Raw genomic sequence first — 21,031 nt, 5'->3', positions numbered from 1 at the left:
TGCCTCCTTTATCAAAGATAAGGTGACCATATGTGTGTGGGTTTATCTCTGGGCTTTCTATCCTGTTCCATTGATCTATCTTTCTGTTTTTGTGCCAGTACCATACTGTCTTGATTACTGTAGCTTTGTAGTATAGTCTGAAGTACAGGAGCCTGATTCCTCCAGCTCCATTTTTCATTCTCAAGATTGCTTTGGCTATTCGAGGTCTTTTGTGTTTCCATACAAATTGTGAAATATTTTGTTCTAGTTCTGTGAAAAGTGCCAGTGGTAGTTTGATGGGGATTGCATTGAATCTGTAGATTGCTTTGGGTAGTATAGTCATTTTCACAATGTTGATTCTTCCAATCCAAGAACATGGTATATCTCTCCATCTATTTGTATCATCTTTAATTTCTTTCATCAGTGTCTTATAATTTTCTGCATACAGGTCTTTCGTCTCCTTAGGTAGGTTTGTTCCTAGGTATTTTATTCTTTTTGTTGCAGTGGTAAATAGGAGTCTTTTCTTGATTTCACTTTCAGATTTTTCATCATTAGTGTATAGGAATGCAAGAGATTTCTGTGCATTAACTTTGTATCCTGCTACTTTACTAAATTCAATGATTAGCACTAGTAGTTTCCTGGTAGCATCTTTAGGATTCTCTATGTATAGTATCATGTCATCTGCAGACAGTGACAGCTTTACTTCTTCTTCTCCGATTTGGATTCCTTTTATTTCTTTTTCTTCTCTGATTGCTGTGGTTAAAACTTCCAAAACTATGTTGAATAATAGTGGTGAGAGTGGGTAACTTTGTCTTGTTCTTGATCTTAGTGGAAATGGTTTCAGTTTTTCACCACTGAGGATGATGTTGGCTGTGGGTTTGTCATATATGGCCTTTATTATGTTGAGCTAAGTTCCCTCTATGCCTACTTTCTGCAGGGCTTTTTATCATAAATGTGTGTTGAATTTTGTCAAAAGTTTTCTCTGCGTCTATTGAGGTGATCATATGGTTTTTATCCTTCAATTTTTTAATATGGTGTATCACATTGATTGATTTGCATGTATTGAAGAATCCTTGCATTCCTGGGATAAACCCCACTTGATCACGGTGTATGATCCTTTTAATGTGCTGTTGGATTCTGCTTGCTAGTATTTTGTTGAGGATTTTTGCATCTATGTTCATCAGTGATATTGGTCTGTAGTTTTTTTGTGTGACATCTTGGTCTGGTTTTGGTATCAGGGTGGTGGTGGTCTAGTAGAATGAGTTTGGAAGTGTTCCTCCCTCTGCTATATTTTGGAAGAGTTTGAGAAGGATAGATGTTAGGTCTTCTCTAAATGTTTGGTAGAATTCGCCTGTGAAGCCATCTGGTCCTGGGCTTTTGTTTGTTGGGAGATTTTTAATCACAATATCAATTCCAGTGCTTGTGATTGGCATGTTCATATTTTCTGTTTCTTCCTGGTTCAGTCTCGGAATGTTGTGCATTTCTAAGAGTGTGTCCATTTCTTCCAGGTTGTCCATTTTATTGGTATATAGTTGCTTGTAGTAATCTCTCATGATCCTTTGTATTTCTGCAGTGTCAGTTGTTACTTCTCCTTTTTCATTTCTAATTCTGTTGATTTGAGTCTTCTCCCTTTTTTTCTTGATGAGTCTGGCTAATGGTTTATCAGTTTTGTTTATCTTCTCAAAGAACCAGCTTTCAGTTTTATTGATCTTTGTTATTGTTTCCTTCATTTCTTTTTCATTTATTTCTGATCTGATCTTTATGATTTCCTTCCTTCTGCTAACTGGGTTATTTTTGTTTTTCTTTTTCTAATTGCTTTAGGTGTAAGGTTAGGTTGTTTATTTGAGATGTTTCTTGTTTCTAAGGTAGGAATGTATTGCTATAAACTTCCCTCTTAGAACTGCTTTTACTGCATCCCATAGGTTTTGGGTTGTTGTGTTTTCGTTGTCATTTGTTTCTAGATATTTTTTGATTTCCTCTTTGATTTCTTCAGTGATATCTTGGTTATTAAGTAGTGTATTGTTTAGCCTCCATGTGTTTGTATGTTTTACAGATTTTTTCCTGTAATTGATATAATGTCTCATAGCGTTGTGGTCGGAAAAGATACTTGATACGTTTTCAATTTTCTTAAATTTACCAAGGCTTGATTTGTGACCCAAGATATGATCTGTCCTGGAGAATGTGCCATGAGCACTTGAGAAGAAAGTGTATTCTGTTGTTTTTGGATGGAATGTCCTATAAATATCAATTAAGTCCATCTTGTTTAATGTATCATTTAAAGCTTCTGTTTCCTTGTTTATTTTCATTTTGTTCATCTGTCCATTGGTGAAAGTGGGATATTAAAGTCCCCTACTATGATTGTGTTACTGTCAATTTCCCCTTTTATGGCTGTTAGTATTTGCCTTGTGTATTGAGGTGCTCCTATGTTGGGTGCATAAATATTTACAATTGTTATATCTTCTTCTTGGATTGATCCCTTGATCATTATGTAGTGTCCTTCTATGTCTCTTGTAATAGTCTTTGTTTAAAAGTCTATTTTGTGTGATGTGAGAATTGGTACTCCAGCTTTCTTTTGATTTCCATTTGCATGGAATATCTTTTACGTCCCTTCACTTTCAAGTCTGTATGTGTCCCTAGGTCTGAAGTGCATCTCTCGTAGACAGCATATATATGGGTCTGGTTTTGTATCTATTCAGGCAGTCTATGTCTTTTGGTTGGAGCATTTAATCCATTTACATTTAAGGTAATTATCGATGTTTATGTTCCTATTGCCATTTTCTTAATTGTTTTGGGTTTGTTATTGTAGGTCTTTTCCTTCTCTTGTGTTTCCTGCCTAGAGAAGTTCCTTTAGCATTTGCTGTAAGCTCGTTTGGTTGTGCTGAATTCTCTTAGCTTTTGCTTGTCTGTAAAGGTTTTAATTTCTCCATTAAATCTGAATGAGATCCTTGCTGGGTACAGTAATCTTGTTTGTAGATTTTTCCTTTTCATCACTTTAAATATGTCCTGCCACTCCCTTCTGGCTTGCAGAGTTTCTGCTGAAAGATCAGCTGTTAACCTTATGGGGATTCCCTTGTATGTTATTTGTTGTTCTTCACTTGCTGCTTTTAATTTTTTTTTCTTTGTATTTAATTTTTGATAGTTTGATTAATATGTGTCTTGGCGTGTTTCTCCTTGGCTATATCCTGTATGGGACTCTGCGCTTCCTGGACGTGATTAACTATTTCCTTTCCCATATTAGGGAAGTTTTCAACTATAATCTCTTCAAATATTTTCTCAGTCCAGTTCTTTTTCTCTTCTTCTTCTGGGACTCCTATAATTCGAATGTTGGTGCATTTAATATTGTCCCAGAGGTCTCTGAGACTGTCCTTAGTTCTTTACATTCTTTTTTCTTTATTCTGCTCTGCTGTAGTTATTTCCACTATTTTTTCTCCAGGTCACTTATCCGTTCTTCTGCCTCATTCTGCTGTTGATCCCTTGTAGAGAATTTTTAGTTTCATTTATTGTGTTGTTCATCATTGTTTGTTTGCTCTTCAATTCTTCTAGGTCCTTGTTAAACGTTTCTTGCATTTTGTCTATTCTATTTCCAAGATTTTGGATCATCTTTACTATCATTCTGAATTCTTTTCCAGGTAGACTGCCTATTTCCTCTTCATTTGTTAGGTCTCGTGGGTTTTTACCTTGCTTCTTCGTCTGCTGTGTGTTTCTTTGTCTTCTCATTTTGCTTAACTTACTGTGTTTGGGGTCTCCTTTTTGCTGGCTGCAGGTTCGTACTTCCCGTTGTTTTTTGTGTCTGCCCCTGGTGGCTAAGTTTGGTTCAGTGGGTTGTGTAGGCTTCCTGGTGGAGGGGACTAGTGCCTGTGTTCTGGTGGACGAGGCTGGATCTTGTCTTTCTGGCGGGCAGGTCCACGTTTCGTGGTGTGTTTTGGTGTGTCTGTGACCTTATTATGATTTTAGGCAGCCTCTCTGCTAACGGGTGGGGTTGTATTCCTGTCTTGCTAGTTGTTTTGGCATAGGGTGTCCTGCACTGTAGCTTGCTGGTCGTTGAGTGGAGCAGGGTCTTGGTGTTGAGATGGAGATCTCTGGGAGATTTTTGCTGTTTGATATTACGTGGAGCTGGAGGTCTGTGGTGGACCAATGTCCCGAACTTGGCTCTCCCATGTCAGAGGCACAGCCCTGATGCCTGGCTGGAGCACTAACAGCCTGTCATCCACACGGCTCAGAATAAAAGGGAGAAAAAAAGAAAGAAAGGAAAAGATAAAATAAAAGTTATTAAAATAAAAAACAAAAAATAATTATTAAGGAAAAAATTTTAAAGTAATTAAAGAAGAAAGAAAGAGAACAACCAAACCAAAAATGAAATCCACCAATGATTACAAGCACTGAAAACTACACTAAAAAATCAAAAACAAACCAAAAACATGGACAGACAGAACCCTAGGACAAATGGTAAAAGCAAAGCTATACAGACAAAATCACACAGAGAAACATATGCATACACACTCATAAAAAGAGAAAAAGGGCAATATATATATATATATCGTTGCTACCAAAGTCCACCTCCTCAATTTGGGATGGTTTGTAGTCTATTCAGGTATTCCACAGATGCAGGGTTAACTGCATCAGATACATCATGTTAACTGTGGAGATTTAATCCGCTGCTCCTGGGGCTGCTGGGAGAGATTTCCCTTTCTCTTCGTTGTTCGCACAGCTCCCGGGATTCAGCTTTGGATTTGGCCCCGCCTCTGCGTGTAGGTCGCCTGAGGGCGTCTGTTCTTCTCTCAGACAGGACGGGGTTAAAGGAGCAGCTGATTCGGGGGCTCCGGCTCACTCAGGCCGGGGGGAGGGAGGGGCATGGATGCGGGGTGAGCCTGCGGCGGCAGAGGCCGGCGTGACGTTGCACCAGCCTGAGGTGCGCCGTGTGTTCTCCCAGGGGAGTTGTCCCTGGATCCCGGGACCCTGGCAGTGGCGGGCTGCACAGGCTCCCCGGAAGGGGGGTGTGGAGAGTGACCTGTGCTCGCACATAGGCTTCTTGGTGGCGGCAGCAGCAGCCTTAGCGTCTCATGCCCGTCTCGGGTCCGCGCTGTTGGCCGCGGCTCCTGCCCGTCTCTGGAGCTCCTTTAAGCGGCGCTCTTAATCCCCTCTCCTTGCGCACCAGGAAACAAAGAGGGAAGACAAAGTCTCCTGCCTCTTCGGCAGCTCCAGACCTTTTCCCCCGACTCCCTCCCGGCTAGCCGTGGCGCACTAACCCCCTGCAGGCTGTGTTCACGCTGCCAGGCCTCTCCCTGCGCTCCGACCGAAGCCCGAGCCTCAGCTCCCAGCCTTCGCCCACCCCGGTGGGTGAGCAGACAAGCCTCGGGCTGGTGAGTGCCGGTCGGCCCTATCTTCTGTGCGGGAATCTCTCCGCTTTGCCCTCCGCACCCCTGTTGCTGTGCTCTCCTCCGTGGCTCCGAAGCTTCCCCTCCGCCACCCGCAGTCTCCGCCCGTGAAGGGGCTACCTAGTGTGTGGAGACCTTTCCTTCTTCACAGCTCCCTCCCACTGGTGCAGGTCCTGTCCCTTTTCTTTTGTCTCTGTTTTTCCTTTTTTCTTTTGCCCTACCCAGGTACGTGGGGAGCTTCTTGCCCTTTGGGAAGTCTGAGGTCTTCTGCCAGCGTTCAGTAGGTGTTCTATAGGAGTTGTTCCACGTGTAAATGTATTTCTGATGTATCTGTGGGGAGGAAGGTGATCTCCACGTCTTACTCTTCCGCCATCTTGAAGCTCCTCTCCTTGGCCTTCATTTTATATCTTCACATTAGCTTCTCAGGATCCAGATATCTTTTGTCAAGAAACAAAAGCAAAATTGCCCTATTTCTCAAGGGATTTGTATAAAAATTACTAATCAGAGCAGGTATGATACCAACACTAGACATGGAAAATAAGGAAGCTGGGTTTACATGAGGACAGCAGCTCACATGTTTATCTTCATTGATTCCACATTCTTACTAGACAGCTCTGAGCCAAGGACCTTTCATGGTAACTAGTTGCAACTTGGTGGAAAACATAACTTGTTGTTATTTTCCCTGTTTTTTTGAAGTTTAGTAATAAATACATGTGACAACTTTTGAACTATTTTTATCCCTTAGTTTGTGAAATAACATATTTACCAAATGTGAGTTTGAGGCTACACCCCAACCTCACTCAGATGGTTTAATGCATTGAATATCACACCTGACATTTACAAGATGCTAAACAAACTATTAAATGAAACAAGCAAGCAAAAACAAAAATCAACCAAGAATAAATGAGAAGCCCATTTTATAATCATCAAATTGGCAAAAATTAGAATGCCAGATGATATAAGGTCCTGGTGAGGTTGTGGAGAAATAGGAACCCTCCTGCACTGTGAGTGGAGGTATAATTAGTGCAGTTTTTATGGAGAACAACTTAATATTAGTGAAATTGCATCATGTTAATAGTCTGTGTCTGTGCAGTTTCACCTCTGAGAATATATCCCACACTTATTCTTCTGGAGAGACAGGAAAGATAAATTCTCAGAAGTTTACTGCAGCACAGTTTGAACCAGCAAAGAGCCGGAAATAACATGAGTGCCCAATAGTAGAGAAATAGGTAGGAAAATGTGCCACATGCAAATAATGGAATACCATGCAGGGGGTTAGAAGTAATGAGCTAGAATTAAGTATGTCTACATTAATAACTCTCCAAATATAATGCTGAGTAAAAACAGTAAGAAAAAGAAATGTAACATAATGCCAGGTATCTTAATTAAACACATGAGTGAGTACCTGAATAGAATAAGAAAAGAAGAACCTTGCATGACTGATAATGTAATTGTGCCGGAAGGTGATTATAGCCAAGTTAGCATTTTGCGTCACTCCCTGAGGCTTAGTTTTTCCCTTTATCCCCTGAAATCTGTGGGAATGGGAAAGGATATAATTGTTATAGCTAATTAATATCAAATAATGATTGATCCTTCCCTTATTACCGAGTCTTCTCATTTGAGGTCTGTGGTATCACCAATTCATATCAGAAATTATTGTCACCATTGTTTACAAATTTCTAAGATTACTTTTACCATCTTTGATGATTTCTCATAATAACAACTTCGAAATGTGAGGATGAGGGCAATATTTTCAACCTCCTTGCAGTCACATAATTCGTTCGTTAATGAAGCAGTACTGTTGAACCTTGTCCCTGATTTTCCTATCCATTCAGCTTCTGCTGCATTTTCAGTGACTTCGGCACTTAAGTTGTAATATACTAACCATACTTCCCATCCTTGACTATTCCCACCTTTTTGCTTAACTAGTAATGAGGAGATGATTTAAACTTCATTACTATCACCAACACTCCTCTCAGATAACATCTACTAAACCTTTTAACTAGTTGCACCCTTGTATGACTGCCTACTTACTGAAATTTCACCCATTATACTAGCCTACTTTCTGACCAGACACCTCCCAACCTTTCCCAATACCCCAATGCCTGGCTAAACTTCAAGTGGGTTCCTACAGATGCTTAATAATAGTTTGCTCATTTGCTGATGAAATCTCCACAGCTTCCCTGTCCACCAACCTTCTTCTATTTTTCTTATGCTTACTTCTGCTCACTTTATTCTGAAACAGATATTTCTTATTGATTATTGCCACTGTTTCTCTGTCTAATTCCACCATCCCCACTATATAATAGCTTAGAAAAGTTCCTGGAATACAGTAAATGCTCTGTAAATGTGTCCTGCTGTTCTTACTACCACCACTCCTACCATCTACTGCTATTCAGTCTCCTGGGGCCACCATATGTCAAACGATTATTATACATTAAGCCTAGTGCCAAGGATTTTACGTATGTTATCTCACTTAATTTAATACGTTTTTACTGAGAACACTGAAACCGTTCAAGAAAAATCTTTAGGCTGTACAAAATTGATCTCCTTAAAATTTGAGCCCTCCTCTTATCCTTTTTATCTCAGAAAAAGAGGTGTGTTCCTCCTCTCCAAGGCCAACACTTCAATGTGTATTTCATTCTCAATCCTTGTCTCTCACTCTCAAGACCATGTGTTCTTGTTTTCTGACTCTAGATTCTTTAGTCTCTCTCTTTCCGCTGGCTCCTTTCTCAGTCTTCAAATATGCTCAGGTCTGCCTAACTCGTCTTGAAAATCCCCAAGTTTGAACTGATTTCTGTATAAGATTCTATTATATTTTTCTCCTTCAGTTTTCACTATCTTAACACCTCTTCTTGCCTGAATTCTATGTTCCTAGAACCCACCTCTATTATTTCTGAACTAATCATAGTTGGTAATGATTTCCTAGTTACCAAACCGTCTTCTAAATCTTTAGTCTCATAGATTTTTCTAGTGCATTTGCCCCTTTGACTATCGTATCCTTAAAACTCTTCTTTCATTTGTATTACAGGACAGATTCTTGATTCTTGCATACCTTTCTGTGCACATTTCCTGGCTCTCCTTGCCTCGTAAAGGCCAGATGGTGAGCATGATATGAGGGTACCACCTGAGGGATGTTGGAAACAGAGCATGCACAGAAGGTCAGGGTTGAGGCAGCAGCAGAGTCATTATTCACGTTGTTGCAGAGAAACCAAGAGGACACAAGAAGGTAGAGAAAGCCAGAAGGTTCATATTCCTGGCGCCAGTTGAGAGCTGAGATAGCTGCAGTTGTAGGTGAAATATTATGAATGTCTGGGCATAGTTTGTCAAAGGGTTTACAAAAACTGATGGAGCTGGATGAAGGAAGGGCAGAAGGTGTGCAGGGAGCAGTTGGTTGCAGGTGTGCAGGGTGACAGGGAAGTAGGTTGGTTGGTGGGCAGAAGAACAGATGGAAAGCAAGGAAAAGGGTTAAAGAGAAGAAGTTTTGGCACCATTTACTTACCTCCTCCTAGTGAAGTTAATCTTGGCTTGACCTTGCTCAGAGGCCTGGGGGTAATTATAGCACGAAGCAGCAGACTGGGTGATCGTGAGAGCAAGGTGAAGACCTGGGTTGGTCTGCTTATTGGCAGTGGAAAGAGTAGAACCTGGCAGAGGTACAGATACAATAAGCAAGGCACTTGGACCATCGTCATCCTTCCTCTTTAGTAAACATCAGCCATCCACACATTTTATAGCTTTTTATTGTAGAAAGTTTCATATATACTTAAAAATAGAGTAGTACAATAAGCCTTCATGTATTTATTATCCAGTTCAGCAGTTAACATTTTGCCAATCCTGTTTAATCTGTCTTTGCCCCACACCCTTTGGATATTTGCTTTTGCTGCAGTGTTTTAAAGCAGATCCAGAGCATCCTGTTATTTCACACACAGATAAGTAAGTGCACTCATTTGTTTTGTATCTAAGCACCTGCACACACTGGTGCATTTTCTGCTCTGGAACAATTATTCATGTAGCTCTTCAGGTACGATATTTGAGTACCAGATGAGTCTTAAGAAGGAGTAGTAGCCTAAAAGCCCAGTGGGTTCTGCAAATGGATGTAATAAGGACTCTGGAACTAGTATCTTCTGCCTCCTTCAAATTTTGTGGCTTTAAGAGGCCCCACTAAGGACTAGACCTTATTCCATAAATTAAAGCAGGTTATTCCTTTCTTAAGCAGTCTTTAAAGTTGAAATTTGTATTTTGGGTAAAAAGGATTTTGTTATTTGAAAGTCTCTGAGCTAGTCTGATAAGCAACATTAGAATCATCATCATAATCAATCTGAGCTATAGAGCAGCTAACTCTGGGAGACAAATAAGTACTCGAGATAAATGAGCCAGACCATCAGGAGAGGCATGAAGGAATATAAAGCGTAACTAACAGCACAGTACTGCATACGGTGCCTCCAATAAGCGGTACCAAAATACGTGTGCTCAGTAATTATAGTGAACTAGCTGTAAGTCAGCAATCAGAACATATAACTTAATAAAGGATGTCTTTCCTAACATGTGAATTTACTTACCTTAGAGATCCCTTCAAAAAAATCACATTTCATGCTATGTTTGAATCATCTTCATTTAGAAGAATAAATCGTATAAGCCCAGGGCCATGTGGACAATCTGGGACGAGTGAGCTGAGCCCTCAGCAGGCCTAAGGTAGTTAGAGAAGTGTGGTGTTGAGCTCAAAGGTGGGCTTGATCTTACTTGGTCAAGAGCCAGTTTAAAGGCCAGGAGGGATCTGTACAGGGTACTAGTGGAAGGTAAGTTCAGAAAAGGATGTGGACCTGAGGACGTAGATGTCATAAACTGTTGTTTTGTGGAACATTAGTGCCAAGCAGATGTTCTTAAGTTTTCATTGAAAACAGTGTTCTTCTCAAGTGCATTTTGAAATGCAAATTTAAAAAAAGTTTCTGGTCTTGATCACATATTCAGGCTGTTAGCTAATGTTCATGTAAATGGAGAAGAGATGATAGTAGGTAGCATTTCTTTCTTTCCTTTTTTTAAATGAAGTGTCTATTATCCAAAGAGCATGTGTTTCTCAACACATAGTTTGGGAAACACCAAGGTAAGGAATTGATCTTATCTTAAAGGATATGAAGAGTCATGGAAAGTTTTTCTGCAGGAGACGAAGTGACATGTCACCAGGATTAATCTTGTGTGGTTTTAAGATGGAATGAAAAGGGAGAAAATGGAGACAAAGAGAACACTATAGTAATAGTTGAAAGGTGAAGTCATGAGGGCCTGGATTTGAGCAGTGGGTGTGTGAATAAAAGAGAAAGCTCACGTACGGGAGAACCTTCAGGTTCAATAGATAACTGAATGAGAAAGGTGAGGGTAAGGGATAAGTCAAGTGTTATTCAGAGTTTTTGAGTGTAGGCAAAATTTGTGACCGTTGACAGAAATGGAGGCATACGCAGAGAGAGAGCTAGTGAGCTGGAAAGGATGCTGAGGTCAGAACGGGACTCACTGAGCTGCACGTGGCCATTCAGGTGATGATGCACAACAGCTGCTGATGTGGGCGTGAAGCTCAGGAGAGGGAGGGCAGGGCAGGACATGGAAACTTGGAAATTTTTGTGGCTGGATTTTGAGTGGCGGAAGGCTGGTAGTAAGAGTCCATGCAGATTTTATAGGCAGTGTGGTACCCCAGAAAGAATAGACTCTGTCTGGAGTTAGAAAATCTGGTTTCTAATTCTATCTCTGGCACTTTGGACAAATTATTTATCTTTCCTGAACCTCGATAGATAGATAGATAGATAGATGATAGATAGGTGATAGATAGATATACAATAAAAATGTCTGTCTCGAAGGATTGTTGTGAAGGTTGACTTAGATAATGTTTGTACAGTATAAACTGTAAAGGGCGGTACCAATATTAGTTACTGCTATGAGTGTTAGAGTTAGCAAACTAAAATGTAAACTCCAGATTCAGAGATCAGTCCCAGAATAAGTGGGCAGTGAGTAAAGACCATTATAGTTCATGCCTACACAAGTGCCAGGGGCTTCCCTGGTGGCTCAGTGGTTAAGAATCCACCTGCCACTCCCTGACTTCAGACTATACTACAAAGTTACAGTAATCAAGACAGTATGGTACTGGCACAAAAACAGAAAGATAGATCAATGGAACAGGATAGAAAGCCCAGAGATAAACCCACACACATATGGTCACCTTATCTTTGATAAAGGAGGCAGGAATGTACAGTGGAGAAAGGACAGCCTCTTCAATAAGTGGTGCTGGGAAAACTGGACAGGTACATGTAAAAGTATGAGATTAGATCACTCACTAACACCATACACAAAAGTAAGCTCAATATGGATTAAAGACCTAAGTGTAAGGCCAGAAACTATCAAACTCTGAGCGGAAAACATAGGCAGACCACTCTATGACATAAATCACAGCAAGATGCTTTTTGACCCACCTCCTAGAGAAATGGAAATAAAAACAAAAATAAACAAATGGGACCTAATGAAACTTCAAAGCTTTTGCACAGCAAAGGAAACCATAAACAAGACGAAAAGACAACCCTCAGAATGGGAGAAAATATTTGCAAATGAAGCAACTGACAAAGGATTAATCTCCAAAATTTACAAGCAGCTCATGCAGCTCAATATCAAAAAAACAAACAACCCAATCCAGAAATGGGCAGAAGACCTAAATAGACATTTCTCCAAAGAAGATATACAGACTTCCAACAAACACATGAAAGGATGCTCAACATCATTAATCATTAGAGAAATGCAAATCTAAACTACAATGAGGTATCACCTCACACCAGTCAGAATGGCCATCATCAAAGAATCTACAAACAATAAATGCTGGAGAGGGTGTGGAGGGAAGGGAACACTCTTGCACTGCCGGTGGGAATGTGAATTGGTACAGCCACTATGGAGAACAGTATGGAGGTTCCTTAGAAAACTACAAGTAGAACTACCATACGACCCAGCAATCCCACTACTGGGCGTATACCCTGAGAAAACCATAATTCGAAAAGAGTCATATACCAAAATGTTCATTGCAGCTCTATTTACAATAGCCTGGAGATGGAAACAACCTAAGTGTCCATCATCGGATGAATGGATAAAGAAGATGTGGCACATATATACAATGGAATATTACTCAGCCATAAAAAGAAACGAAATTGAGCTATTTGTAATGAGGTGGATGGACCTAGAGTCTGTCATACAGAGTGAAGTAAGTCAGAAAGAGAAAGACAAATACTGTATGCTAACACATATATGTGGAATTTAAGAAAAAACAATGTCATGAAGAACCTAGGGGTAAGACAGGAATAAAGACACAGACCTACTAGAGAATGGACTTGAGGATATGGGGAGCGGGAAGGGTAAGCTGTGACAAAGCGAGAGAGAGGCATGGACATATATACACTACCAAACGTAAGGTAGATAGCTAGTGGGAAGCAGCCGCATAGCACAGGGAGATCAGCTTGGTGTTTTGTGACCGCCTGGAGGGGTGCGATAGGGAGAGTGGGAGGGAGGGAGACACAAGAGGGAAGAGATATGGGAACATATGTATAACTGATTCACTTTGTTATAAAGCAGAAACTAACACACCCCATTGTAAAGCAATTATACTCCAATAAAGATGTTAAAAAAAAAAAAAAGAATCCGCCTGCCAATGCAGGGGACACGGGTTCGAGCCCTGGTCCGGGAAGATCCCACATGCTGTGGAGCAGCTAAGCCCATGCGCCACAACTACTAAAGCCCGCGTGCCTAGAGCCTGTGCTCCGCAACAAGAGAAGCCACCGCAACGAGAGTCCCGCACACCGCAATGAGGAGTAGTCCCCGCTCGCCGCAACTAGAGAAAGCCTGTGTGCAGCAACAAAGACCAACACAGCCACACACACAAAAAAAGTGCCAGGATCTGAGGAGCTGAACTGGTATGGGGGAGGTAACGTAGGGTAAGAGTGGGCAAATAGTTTGTAACAAGGAATTCTGTTAGCAATTATTAGAGATCTACGCATTGGGAATCTGGGGCAGGTGGGGGCCAGCCCCTGGGTGCACTATATGAGGGAAGAAATCTAAGCAGCAGGCCTGGGGTGGAAGATAAGGACACCCACTCCCTTGGAATGCCAAGAGCTCAGCATTAGCAAGAGCAAGGCTGGCAACAGTCAGAATTGGTCTCAGAGTTTGGAGCAGAGAATACTTATGGGGGTCCTTCGACAATAAAAATACAACAATAACAATTAACTCTCCAGCACTTACTGTGTGCCAGGCTCTACTATAAGCTCTCCTCATACTGACTGAATCATTTGGTCCTTAGAGACAACCCTAGGCTTCTCAGTCTTTTGCAGATGAGGAAACTGAAGCCCAAAGCAGTGAAGTGACTTGCCCAGGTTCACACTGCTGGTTAGTAGCAGGGTCAGGATTCGCAGGGAGTGGGCTGGCTTCAGAGTCTGCCTTTTACCTTGGGCCACAGTTCTAGTGTTAGAAGGGAGAGGAGGTTTCCTAGAGGGTGGATAATCCATTCAACAACCCACATTCCGGGGGTCTGGAGATTTTTATTGCTAATCCTTGTTCTTTATACCTCTGTACTCTCCATCGCCACCATTAATTAGCGTAGTCACAGTCACTGCATTAGTCCTGCGACAAAGGGTGGTGGCTTTTCTTAGTCTACTGGATTCTCTGTTACGGAGGCAGAGCAATGCGGGGTGGGCCCAGGGCTCTGAGAAGGCTGGGTTTGAGGCTGACCCCACTCTGTGTGGCTGTGTGCCCTTGGCTGTTAACTTAAATTCTCCAAGCCCCAGTTTTTTCATCTGTTGCTTTAGACTAGTATTGTGTGTGAGGAGTCCATGTACAGGCTTTGGAATCACACACTTTGAATCCTGACTTGGCCTCTTATTAGCTGTGTGCTGTTGGGAAAATGATGGACTTTTCTGTTTCTCTGTTTCCCCATGTATAATATTGGGATAACAGCAATCATACCTGTGCCAGAGAGCTGTTCTGAGGATTTAATAGAATATTAGCCCCGATACCTGAGGCTCAGTCAGTGTTCTCTATATGCCAATTTATAGGGTTATGGAGAGGGTGCAAAGTTGCTCATTCTGTGCTGTGGTGAGTGCAGTACATGGCACAGAGTGAGTCCTCACTAGACCTCATATGTTATTATCTCCTTGTTTATCCTAATGCTTTTACCACAGAACAACAGCAGTGCACGGCCCTCATTCTTTTCCTTGAGGACTGAACCTCTGCGTGTTCTTAGGGGATGTATCTCTTGAATGTAGACGGCCTGTAGGTAGGATTGAATCTAAAATTCAGTCTTGTTACTGATTCCAGAATACAGAGAGATATTTTTGTCTTCGACTACTGGCCGCAGGGCAACATCTTCCCAGCTCCTTTCTGTGGTCTCACCTGGAGCGCTCTCCTGCCCTTTGTCGCTCTCTGAAGGCTTCGCAGCAGGGCCCTTAGCCCTCCAGAAGAGCCCTCACAAGGCGTGGCTCTGTGGCTTCAGGAGCGATGGCTGGCAAGTCTGCTACCTCCACTTACTTTTGGCTAGATGACCCCTTGTAAGCTTGCTTCATGAATCTTACCACATACCCTACCTCACCCTCAAGCTCCTGGCAGGAAAAAGCACTTCTGTTTTAGCTGGAGTTTTATTTTTATCAAAGTTAAAAAATTATGTAAGACTGAAAACAGTATTTCCCCTACTCTGCCCCTGTCTGCCTCTGACTTCTGTTCCTCAGTATCTTAGTCTATTATTGGTTGATATTTTTTTTCTTTTTTTTTTTTAGTTTTACGTATTTCTCAACTTTCTATTGTGGAAGATGGGAATTTGGCTTTCTTACACTCCTCCCCAACACAAACACACACAAGACAAATACACATACTTCCTTTCCCCATAGAATAATTACATCATTATCTTGGTATAGAGCAATATTCACTGTATCCGTTATTGTAATTATGTTAAGAGTATTCATGGATGAGCCGTAGGTTACACTATTATCACCAATTATTAAATTTCCTTTCTTGTAAAACTTTCATTTCCCCTAGAGTTAATAATTACCTCATTTTTGTTTGTTTGCTTAGCTTTCTAGGTAGCTGTTAGTACTTCACCCCATAGCACTGAGCCAATAGTGTAAAGCTGTGAGTACATTTAAACATATCAGCAATATGTCAGTTTCACCGTTGTCATGGAGACGTCCCCCCTGGAGTGGAAAACTACTGCTCCAGCTGGATGGTTGGTCTTTGCTCACTGTATGTACATCTTGTCTTCCTCGCATTGATGGCCCTTTATGCACATCCTGGAGATTACCTTCACTTTCTCTGGGGTCCCTGTTTCCTGGATGCCCAATGCTTCTCTCTCTCATTTATTCCCTTATTTGTTGGAAAATATTCCCCTAGAAACTTCCTTAATATAAGGAATATGAGAAAATAAAGATGTTGTTGTCTTTAACATCTGTTAATGTCTATCTGTCCACACAATGGATTCATACTTTGGATGGATATAAGATTTTGTGCTGAAACTCATTATTCCTCAGAATTGTGAAGGATCATTCTATTGTTTCTGGCCTCCCGTGTTGCTTTTGAGAAGTCCAATCGCATTCTGAATCTCAACCCTCTTCACATAACCTATTTCCGTCTTTCTCTCTGAAAACATTTTGTGTCCTCTGTTTGTCCAGAATAACCTGACATATCATGGCACTGTGCCTGTGGGTGGGTCATTTTAAAATTGAATCATGAGTACTTCAGTGGGTTCAGTCTTGAAGCTCAAGGCTTTCGCTTCTAGGAATACTCATTTATTATGTGTTAGATAATATTCTTCACTTTCTTTGTTCTTTCTTTTTGGAACTTCTGTTCAGGACCCTCTGGACCACTCCTCTTTCTTTTTTCTCAGGTATGATTTTTCTCTAGTTTTTCCTGTATGTTTTTTTCTTTACTTATATAAGGGAGATTTTCTTGAATACCTTCCTAAACTTTCATTGAATTTTTCATTTCTACTGTCAAAGTTCTGATTTTAAAGAGCATTTTATTCTCTGTTGTTTCTTTTTCTTGTGTGACGTGATGTTCTATTTGTTTTCACTTGATAGATGGAATATCTTGTAATTTCTCTGGGGAGATGCATTATATATATTTTGTAATAATTTTCTTTCTCCTGAGAATTTTTTGTGTGTATATTTTCTCTAATGTTAGAGGTTTTTAAAATGACTGATGCTTCCTAGCTTTCTGCCGTATTTATGAGACAATAAAACTGTTTAGAAGCACAATATGTACAGACAATTCTTGCTGGTTGGTAGGCTTCAGCAGTTGAGTGGTGCCTCCGCTACTTCGACAGGGGACCTCTCAATGTCACGATCATAAATTTCTTCTACTGACTTGTCAGTGTACTCAGAAAGAAATTCACATATCTCTAGCTGGTAGGGTATAAGTCTGGCTGCCAACATCTCGGGTGAAAGGGGTTTGAGGGTGAAATGGGGAAGAAGCCTCACTCAGTGTCTGTAAACTACCCCTGTTCTCGGATGTGTATGGAGTCCCTGAGTACAGAGTTCCTCTAGTTCAACCTCTTCATCTTCACCTGGGGTAGAGTGGGGGCAGCTCACTGACTGTATGGATCTCACTGCTTTTGTGCAGACTTTTTAACCAGACCTTATTTCTTCAGCTTTCAAATCCCGACTCTTCCCCAATTCCAGAGACTTTCTAGTAATCTACAGCATAAATCTAGCCTTTAAGAGCTACTATATTTCCAGCTTGGTTTCTGTTTCCCTTGATCTGCTAAGTTGGTTACCCATCAGTTTGTGTTGCTCTCATCACTGCTCCTGTTCTCTTGATCCCCTTGAAGATTTACACCTTTTGTAATTCCTTAATTGTCATTTTAGCGAGGTATGAGAGGGAGAAGAGGTAAATCTCATGCATAAATGGACGTTTCTTGAGAAGCACTTGCACCGTCTTCGGCAGGGCATGTGTGGTTACCAAGCATGGAAGATAGTTTTGTTTTTGTTTTTTTCATTTATTTTCCTTCCTGACAGCAGCCAGATTTGGTTTTAGGATTTAACTCCTTCATAGTCAGATGAAACAATAACCACTGGTCCTGCTCTCTCCAGTCAGGGGCTGGGCATGTGGCCCATGCTGAGCCAGACTGATTCTTCCCCTTAAGATTTCAGTCTTCAGAAGATGTAAGACAAGTCTGAAGATACTTGCCATTCGTCCATCCCATCCATGGCATCCTAACTAGATTTCTTCTTCTATTAGACAATTTCTGGTTTTCTTGCCTTCTAGATTTCAGAAATGACTGCTGACTTTAAAAAATGCACAATGTGAGAGTTTCTAGTTAAGTTTTATTTGGGGCAAAATGAGTAATATAGCCTGGGAGACAGCATTTCAGATAGCTCTGAACAGCTGCTCCGAAGAGGTGGGGGGAAGGTCAGTATATATTTGTGATTTTGGTGGAGGGGGAGTACATGCAATCAAGCACATATTGTTTGCAGAAGGTGTTTGCTAGTCATGAGGAGTAGTCATCACCATGAAAGATTTTAGCGCTTTTCTAGATATGAGGAGATGCAAGAATTGGGATCATAAAATAGGCGCCTGAAAATATCTATCTGAAGACCTGTTCTGCCAGTTTCTCCCAGGGGCGCCTCACTTCTGCTCTCCCCCCTGAACTCCTTTCAGGGCTGTTGAAAAGCAGCAGCTGCAGCAGCACATGTTTTAATCCTTGTAGAGGGAGATGGCAGGTGCCAAGTTGTAGTTGACACTTTTATTACCATTGGTTTCAAATCTGATTCTATGGGCTTCCAGTCAATTTTATTAGCTTCTGATAATGTTTCAGTAATTTCACACTAGATTTTGTCATTACTCTAAGGCTGTGTAAAAGTTGCCATAACTTTGATTTGGCGAAAAGCTGCTTCATTACCCAACCCTGCACATTTCCAACTCACTAAGTTTTCTCTAAATTCTTGCAAACTGACCAGTTCTTTCCTCAGTTCAGCTCTTTTAGGTAGCACCTCAATAATGTAGCTAGTAGCAGTCAGCTCATCTTTCAACATTCTTCTACAAAACATCTTTGCTTAATGTTATAATTTTGGTAAGGAATTTTTTTTTTTTTTTTTTTCCGGTACGAGGGCCTCTCACTGTTGTGGCCTCTCCCGCCGCGGAGCACAGGCTCCAGACGCGCAGGTTCAGCGGCCAGGGCTCACGCGCCCAGCCGCTCCGTGGCATGTGGGATCTTCCCGGACCGGGGCACGAACCCGTGTCCCCTGCATCGGCAGGCGGACTCTCAACCACTGTGCCACCAGGGAAGCCCAACGTTATAATTTTGTTAATGACAGTTTCTGTCTTACAAATGATCACAGTCACAGTTTATGCCAAATGCCTTGCCTCTATATAATACACACCAGCATTTTTTCAGCTTCCACCAACAGTCTTCTTATAGCCTAAAGCTAATGCCACATATTCCAAGTTTTTGTTATGTCAGTACCTCACATCTATGTTTCAATTTGTGTTTCAGTCAGCTATTGCTATGTAACAAACAACCACAAATCTCAATGTTATATGACAAGATTATGCAGTCTTCATCAAGTTCCCTTTACATCCTTGTGAAAAATAAGTCGATCATTTATGTGTGAGTCTATATCTGAATTCTACGCTTTTACATTGATTTATGTGTCTGTCCTTCCACCAACACTACACTGTCTTGATTAATGCAGTTTTATAGTATGCCTTGATATGAGGTAGTCCTCCAGGTTTGTCTTTTTCAAAATTGTTTCAGCTCTTGCAGTTCTTTCGATTTTTTTTCAATGTAAATTTTAGAACCAGCTTCTCAATTTGTACAAAAAATATCCCACTGTAACATTAGGATTGCATAGAATCTATAAAACAGTTGATGGGGAATTGACATCAAGACTTTCAACTCATGAACAAGGTAAATCTCCTATTTGTTTAGGTCTTTGATTTCTTTCACCTCTTTTTTGGAGTTTTCAGTACAGAGATCATAAACATATTTTGCTAAAGTTTTTGTGTTACAATGCACGAAATTATTTTGTATTTTTTGGTGTTATTATGACGTTGCTGTTTGCAATTTTCCAGTTTCCATGGGTAATATATAGAATATATACAGAAACATGATTGATTTTATACTATCAGTAAATTGAACTTATATTGGCCTAATATCCATTGACCTTGCTAAACTTACCTTCTAGCTCTATTAGCTTCCTTGTAAATTCTTTGGGATTTTCTCAGTATACAACCACGTCATCTGTGAAGAGAAACATTTTTATTTCTTCCATTGCAAACTGTATGTCTTCATGTCTTCAAGTCTCTTATTTATATCTACTTATTGCAATGAGTAGAACTTCCAGTATGATGTCAAATAAGAGTGGTGAGAGTGGACCTCCTAGCCTTGTTCCTGATCTTAGGGGTAAAACATTCGATCTTTCACCATTAACTATGATGTTAACAGGCCATTTTGTAGATGTTCTTCCTTAGTTTTAAGAATTTCCATTCTGTTATTAACTCCCTGAGAGGTTTTTTTTTGTGAATAGATGGTGAATTCTGTCAAATGATTTTCTGCATCTCTTGGAATGAGCATATGATTTTTTCCTTCTTTTGTGTACTGATGTGGTGAACTAATTCGTTAACTTTGGAATGTTCAGCTATCCTTGCATGCTGAGACAAACCTCACTTCATCAGGATGTCGTTTTTTACATATTGTTGGTTTGCAATTGCTAGTATTTTATTGAAGAGTTTTGGATCTTTTGTTGTGAGGGATATTTGGTCTGTAGTTTTCTAGTAATATCTGTTTTTAATATCAAGTGATGCCAGCCTCATAAAATGAGTTGGATAGCATTCCCTCCTTTTTTATTTTCTGGAAAAAATTTGTGTAGAATTGATATTGTTTTTTGAAATGTTTGAGAAAACTTGATGGTACAGCAGTCTGGCCTGAAGAGCTCTTCTTGGAAGGTTTTTTAACCACATATTCTATTTCTAAAATACATATTAGATTATTGAATCTATATATTTCTTCATATCCATTTCACCTTTATAGTTATAAATGTCTGTAGGATCTGCAATGATGTCCCCTCCTTTGTTCCTCTAATTGGTAATTTATATCTTTTCTCTTTTTTTATCTTTGTCGATATACCTAGTCATTTAATAATTTTTAATTTTTTTCCAACAGAACCAGCTCTTTGGTTCATTGATTCTTTCAGTGTTTTTCCATTTTTTATCTGTTGCTATTTATATTATTTCCTGGGAATTCTGGAACAATTTCCATGAATCAACACTCTAGGTCACTGTGTTTAAAACTTAAAATAAATTGTGACTTATAAGAAATACTCTTTACATCATATCTTGATATGGGTACAGAAAGCCTACATACATATAATTACAACAAACTTTCTTGTATTACGTGTGATAAATTTCATTTTTCCCTAATTTAATTCCCTTCGGTTCCAACCTGGCTATATTCTCTTTTGTTAAGAAAAATCTGTTCACAGCCTGCTAACTATATTCACTGACTGCTAATGGTTAGTGATCTACAATTTGAGAAACTTTGCTGAAGATTATTCTGTTAACAGGTCATATATACCACACTTCGTGAAACTGGTTACTATTTCTTGATCCATGTCATTGATAAAAATAAAAAAACAAGATAAGATACATTATCTAGTCCAACAGCATATCCCTAGAAATCT

At 40.3% G+C, this 21,031-nt stretch overlaps 1 protein-coding gene across 1 annotated transcript in view; it reads right to left on the bottom strand.

Moving 5' to 3' along the window:
* The window catches only part of LOC112408468 (olfactory receptor 10AC1), a 31,814-nt gene extending 15,028 nt beyond the window's left edge, over window positions 1-16,786 (bottom strand). The window contains 3 exon segments of the mRNA XM_024758072.1: window positions 8,410-8,707; window positions 8,857-9,053; window positions 16,670-16,786. Coding sequence (XP_024613840.1) covers window positions 8,410-8,707; window positions 8,857-9,053; window positions 16,670-16,786 — 612 coding nt within the window.
* Window positions 16,787-21,031: the final 4,245 nt, after the last annotated feature.

Source organism: Neophocaena asiaeorientalis, unplaced genomic scaffold (assembly GCF_003031525.2).
Source record: "Neophocaena asiaeorientalis asiaeorientalis breed wild unplaced genomic scaffold, Neophocaena_asiaeorientalis_V1.1 scaffold206, whole genome shotgun sequence".
Classification (NCBI taxonomy): Eukaryota; Metazoa; Chordata; class Mammalia; order Artiodactyla; family Phocoenidae; genus Neophocaena; species Neophocaena asiaeorientalis.
The sequence above is the reverse complement of the archived record's forward strand: the minus strand, read 5'-3'. Positions and strand labels throughout refer to the sequence as shown.